The following is a 6,377-nucleotide window of genomic DNA, read 5'->3' as shown; positions in this document are numbered from 1 at the left end:
GGGATCCGGGCTGGACACCGGAGAATCGAACACATCCCGCCGGCGGGGAAGCGCCCGGAGGATTTGCAGCGGAAAAAGCACAGAGGAGCCGAAAGAGGCAGCCGGGACAGAGAGCCGGAACAGCGGCGGGTGCTGGCATCCAGCGGGCCCGGGCGGCGGCGGGAGCGGCAGCGAGAGCCTCGGCGGGACCCTGGGGGATTCATCAGCAGAACCCTCGGGGGTTCCTCGGCTGATCCCTCAGGGGATCCCTCAGCGAGACCCTCAGGGGTTCCTTGGAGGATTCCTCAGCAGGACCCTCGGCCGGGACCCGCAGGGGGTTCCTCAGCCCGTCCCTCGATCCCTCGGCTGGTCCCTCAGCGGGACCCTCAGGGGATCCCCCAGCGGATCCCTTAGCAGGACCCCAGCGGGTTCCTCAGCAGGACCCTCAGCAGAACCCTCAGGGTATCTCTCAGGGGATCCCTTAGCGGATTGCTCAGCTGGTCCCTCAGCCGGGTCCCCTCGCTGGCGGCAGCTCCGGCCGAGCGGAGCGGGGTCTCTGAGGCGGCGCGCGGGCGGCGCGGCCCCGCCAGCCCTGAGCCACGCCCCTTATTCAAATCACGGCGCCCTCTCCGCCAATGGCGAGCGGCGGCGGAGGCGGGGCCGCTCGCCCTGCCCTTAAAGTAACTTGTTGCCAGGGGCCCCGTTTCGCACTGGACGTGGAGCGCGGCGCGGGGCAGCGCGGGGCCCCGGCAGCGGCGGCAGGACCGGCTGCGGAGCGAGAACGGGGGTGGGGTGGAGAAAGCGCAGCGCGGATTTTGGGCTGAGTTTCGGGCGTTTCGTGTCTTTTTCCCTTCTAGAACTTTCTGGTTTTATTTTTTATTTTTGCTCGTTTATCCCGCGGAGGGTGCGCGGCCCCCCCCGGGGCGGGCACAGCGCTCGGCCGGCCGGGCTCTGCCGATGCTCAACATGACCGAGGAGCACGACAAAGCGCTGGAGGCTCCGTGCAGCCCCGCGGGCACCACCAGCTCCATGTCCCACGTGGACTCGGACTCTGACTCGCCGCTTTCCCCCGCCGGCTCCGAGGGGCTGGGCTGCGCCCCCGCGGCCGCCCCGCGCCCTCCCGGCGCCGCCGCCGCCGCGCTGGGGGCCAAGGTGGACGCGGCCGAGGTGGACGAGCGCTTCCCCGCCTGCATCCGCGACGCCGTCTCGCAGGTGCTCAAGGGCTACGACTGGAGCCTGGTGCCGATGCCCGTCCGCGGCAACGGGTCGCTGAAAGCCAAGCCGCACGTCAAGCGGCCCATGAACGCTTTCATGGTGTGGGCGCAGGCCGCCCGCAGGAAGCTGGCGGATCAGTACCCGCATCTGCACAACGCCGAGCTCAGCAAGACCCTGGGCAAGCTCTGGCGGTGAGTCCCCCTCCCGAGCAGTTCTTCTTCAAAGCTTCTGCCCGCTTTGTTTTTATTAATCTCTGTTTCTCGGAGCGGTTCTAAGTCAAGTGCGATGCTCTCCCCGAGCATCCCGGCGCGCTGCGAAGGACGCGGAGGTGCCTGCTCTGAAAAATCCCCCCGAGCAGGGTTTGGATACCCTGGCTCCTGCCGCGGGTGGATTTTCTCTGCTCCATCACGGAGATGCACAAACCCTTCCCCTGCCTGCGGCTTCCCCATCCCCACGCGATGAGACTTTTTTAATGACTTGTTTTATGGCTTTTCCTAATTATTTTTTTCCTTTTGGCTCGCTTGGTGCTTAACAAGCTATAAACTCAACTAAACTCATTTTTAGCGGTTATTTTAACTAGCTTCCTAATTTCCCTGCTTATCTGCTCAGTGCTGCCCGGGGATGCAAACTTTTATTTGCTGGGCAGCATCCGAGCCTGCTTTGCTTTCCAAGGCTCTTTCCCGAGCCACGTTTTTCCGTGTGGTTTTCCCCATGCCTGTACCTAATTCCCATCTTTCCTGCCTGCTTTGGGCCAGCGATGTTCCCACTGCAGTCTGAGCCTCTCCAAGAGTTTGCAAAGAGAGGTGTGGGCAGGGGACAGAGAGTTTGGAAAGCAATAATCCCATCCCTGGTGCCTCGGTGGTTTCTTTGTAAGCACCAAACAAAGCTGGAAATGTTTGTGGCGGTGAGGGGGTGGCATTTGCAGGGCAAACGTGGGAATTATATTTTGTAATTGTGTTGGGAATGGGGAAGGGGGATTTTGTTTTGCCCAGTTACCCCTGTCTATAGTGGTGTTGTAGTTGGTGGGTTTTTTTGCTGTGGATTTTAACTCCTTACGACAGCAAATTAATTTTGTAGTCAACTTGCTGAGCGCTCAGACCCATGCATGGGAAGTGAGGATGTGCGAGTCTAAAGACAAGAAAACTTTTAAGGAAAAGATCCTAATTTCGGCTTTTTTATTTTTTTTCCCCCCTCTCTCTTCCTTTTAAAACAACAAGTTTACTGAGCGAAAACGAGAAGCGTCCCTTTGTGGAGGAGGCCGAGCGGCTCAGGGTGCAGCACAAAAAGGATCACCCGGATTACAAATACCAGCCCCGGAGGAGGAAAAGCGTCAAAGCCGGCCAGAGCGACTCGGACTCGGGGGCTGAGCTCAGCCACCACGGCAGCCAGCTCTACAAGGCTGACACGGGGCTGGGGGGCATGGCTGACTCCCACCACCACGGCGACCACGCAGGTAAGGGGGTGATCCTGCTGCTCCCCGTGCTCTGGGGTGGGATGGGGTCCCACTGTGCGCAGCCACAGGAAGGAGTTGTTGTCCTAAGTGTGTGGGAGCGTGGTCGTGGTTTTCCTTTGAGTGCCGTAGGGAATCCCAAATCACCAGGATCTTCCTGGATGGGGAGAGTGAACGGTGGGGTAATTAGGGTTAGTAAGGGGCAGAGGCTCCCAGCACTGTGCTGATAGCTTTTAGGAGCACTGTGAGTGATCCCGCTGGGTCACTCTGCCTTGGGAGAGCCACAGGGAGAGGATGAGCCCCTTCATGGGGTTCACTCTGTGAATCCACCCCCTGGTTCTGCCCTGGCACCGGGGAGTTTGTGCTGCCAGGGTGTCCTGCTGTGTCCCAGAGTGATCCTGGTGGGCTCCCAACTTCAACCCATCTCCCATGTGGGACACTCATCCCAGAAGGGACACGGTCACGCGGGACATCAGATTTCAATCCACTAAGAGCAGTGACAGATGGGGTAAAACTCATTTATGGAATGGCCAAAGAGCTGGGTGTTCCGTGATCCAAAAGAGAGCAATAATGGGGCAAAACACATTTATGGAATGGCCAAAGAGCTGGGTGTTCCATGATCCAAAAGAGAGCAATAACGGGGTGAAACAAGTTTATTGAATGGTGAAGGAGCTGGATTTTCTGTAGTCCAAAGGAGAGCTGTAACAGGTGAGTGAAACGCATTTACTGAATGGGAAGGAGCTGGATGTTCTGTAGTCCCCAATAAGAGTAATAACCATTAGGTGAAATGTATTTATTGAATGGTGAAGGAGTTGGGTGTTCTGTGATCCAAAAGAGAGCAGTAACAGATGGGTGAAACACATTTATTGCATGGTGAAGAGTTGGGTGTTCTGTGGTTCCCCAATAAGAGCAATAACCATTAGATGAAGCACATTTATTGTGTGTTCTGTGGTCACCGCTGAAGCCTCGCTGTCCCTTCCCCCCAGGCCAGCCCCACGGGCCCCCCACGCCTCCCACCACCCCCAAAACCGACCTGCACCACGGCAGCAAGCAGGAGCTGAAGCACGAGGGCCGGCGCCTGGTGGAGAGCGGCCGCCAGAACATCGACTTCAGCAACGTGGACATCTCGGAGCTGAGCAGCGAGGTCATCAACAACATGGAGACCTTCGACGTGCACGAGTTCGACCAGTACCTGCCGCTGAACGGGCACGCGGCGCTGCCGGCCGAGCACGGCGCCTCCTACGGCGGCTCCTTCCCGCACTCGGGCGCGGCCGCGCAGGTGTGGACTCACAAGAGCCCGGCCGCGGCGTCGCCGGCAGCGGCGGAGCCGGGCCAGCAGCAGCAGCAGCGGCCGCACATCAAGACGGAGCAGCTGAGCCCCAGCCACTACAGCGAGCAGCCGCACGGCTCGCCCGCGCACTCCGACTCGTACGGCTCCTACGGCGCCCAGCCCTGCGCCACCTCGGCCGCCCCGGCCGCCGCCGCCGCCTCCTTCTCCAGCTCGCAGTGCGACTACACGGACCTGCAGAGCTCCAACTACTACAACCCCTACCCCGGCTACGCCTCCAGTCTGTACCAGTACCCCTACTTCCACTCCTCGCGCCGGCCCTACGCCACCCCCATCCTCAACGGGCTGTCCATCCCGCCGGCGCACAGCCCCACCGCCAACTGGGAGCAGCCCGTCTACACCACGCTCACCAGGCCTTAAAGGGCTCCCAGAGCCTCCCCGGGCTTCCCTGGAATTATGCACTAATGAAGGAATGAGGAGCAAGAGCGTGGAGTGTTCCAAAGTGCCTCCCCGAGCCGCTGGGAACTTCTGCTCATCGCCACCTTGCTGAGAAACTCCCCAAAAGGACAGAGCTCTATTTTTTTCTTTTTTTTTTTTTTTTCTCTTTGATTCGTAGGAGTTAAGAAATTAAAAAAAAAAACAACAAAAAAAAAAGCAACCAAACAAAGGACTAAAAATTTAAAAAAGAACGAGACGAAAAAAATGAAAAAAAACCAACAAAAGGAAAAGGACCAGCGATGCCTTTTGAGTAAATGAAGGACAAAACGTTCGACCCCTCTGGGAGGACTGAGCCGAACTCGCTCGGCCTGGAAGTTTGGCCAAGTGCAGAACGTGGAGCAGGGGGTGGGCAGAGAGAGGGGGAGACAGAACAACCACCCCAAAAGCTGTTTGAGACTTTCAGGGTCTATTGCAATGTGAGGAACGGACCAACCTCGAGGGCAGGAACTCACTGGGACCAGCAGGGATGAGCCCCGAAATCCCAGAACAATCCCGTGGGAAGAGTCTGATGGGACCAACCAATTCAGTGTCTGAAGTGTTTGTTGATTTATTTTTTTTTTTTTTTAGGAGTTCTTCTAAGCAAGGTTTGGCTGTAATTAACGTTTTGTTTTGGTTTTTTTGTTGTTTTTTGGAAGCTTCAAATGTTTTTGATTGTTTTGTTTTGGGTTGTTGTTTTGGTTTTTTTTTTTTTTTAAATCTGTTAAATATGTATTTATGTTCTGTATTATTTTGTCTCTTAATTAATGAAGTAATTTTGTGCAAAACGGAAAAAAAAAAGTAGAATTTTTAAAAGATTTTAAAGATGGGGGAGGGAGCCTAAAAAATAGTGGAGATGATACAATAAAACTGGTGTTATGAGTCTATAGATTTTCCTTGGTTTTTGGGTTTTTTTCATTTTGGAACCGCTGCAGGAGCCGTGCTGGAGAGAGGGACTGAAGGAATCTGCCTGGAAGCTCCAATGGGAATGTCAAATAACGAGGGGGGGAATTTGTAATTCAATTGGGAGGCTCCAAGGCTGCCCAAAAAGGGCAGGTGATTTTCTGGCCACCCTTTTTGAGGCTGTTAAAATCGGATTTCAGGAGTCTTCGATGGCTTTCAGATCCAGGACTGCTTTAAAGGAGCTGTAATTCCATCAGAAACCGTCGACTTCTGCTTTAATTTTGGCTTCTAGGGACCAGATATCATCCATCAAGCTGTGAAACTAAAATCTCCTCCACTAAAAAAAATGGGTTTAGGGTACTTAGTTTTTAGACTAATATTTCATTGATATATTTCTACTTCTTCCATTGTATGCTGAGCATATAAATAACCATCTATTTTATGGGAACTCGTGCCTTTAAAAGCCTTTGTAAATCTAAACCCACCTTTCAGAGGTTATTCATCTTTTTACCTTTTCTACGTTTCCTACTCTTTTTTCTAAAAAATATTTTTTTGCATATTTCCTTTCGGGAGTGGGGGAGGGAGGGGCACGCTGGGCTGGGGGAAAAGACAAAAAAAGCTCATTTTTATGCAATCTATTTTTCTGTATAAAGTTTGAAAGACTTTTGGTTGTTACTGATCTGTTCTCTTCACTCGCTTCTGACTAAGCAATGCTAACTTTTGTACAGATCCATTTGATAAAATTAAAAAGTGCTTTTTATCAAGGATGTGTTCTGTTTTCTTTCTGCTTGAGCCTGTTTTCTGTGCTGGGGGAAAAAAAAAAACCTGGGAAAACAGCTTGGACGGCAATGCAATCTTCAGAATAAAATATTTTCATCAAGGATTTCTTTTCCTTTTAGTCTGGATTATTTTCCTCGCTCCTTTCCCCTGTGCTTTGTGTCTTACTCTGAGTTTTTGGGGCTTTTTTAATACCGATAAATTAATTTGATTTTTCCTTTACAAAGGGCATTTCCATGCCCGTAATCCCAAGGATTTTATAGGATTTCAGTCTGCTCACATGAGGCTGGC

At 53.6% G+C, this 6,377-nt stretch overlaps 1 protein-coding gene across 1 annotated transcript; it reads left to right on the top strand.

The window, feature by feature from the left end:
- Positions 1-693: 693 nt before the first annotated feature.
- SOX8 (SRY-box transcription factor 8) lies at positions 694-6,074 on the top strand. Its single transcript, XM_056503181.1, has 3 exons — positions 694-1,385; positions 2,412-2,647; positions 3,631-6,074. The coding sequence occupies exons 1-3, from the start codon at positions 937-939 to the stop codon at positions 4,350-4,352; spliced, it is 1,407 nt and encodes a 468-aa protein (XP_056359156.1). The 5' UTR covers positions 694-936; the 3' UTR covers positions 4,353-6,074.
- The last annotated feature ends 303 nt before the right edge of the window (positions 6,075-6,377 follow it).

Source organism: Oenanthe melanoleuca, chromosome 14 (genome assembly GCF_029582105.1).
Source record: "Oenanthe melanoleuca isolate GR-GAL-2019-014 chromosome 14, OMel1.0, whole genome shotgun sequence".
NCBI classification, from domain to species: Eukaryota; Metazoa; Chordata; class Aves; order Passeriformes; family Muscicapidae; genus Oenanthe; species Oenanthe melanoleuca.
Note: the sequence above shows the minus strand (reverse complement) of the source record. Positions and strands in the feature narration are given on the sequence as shown.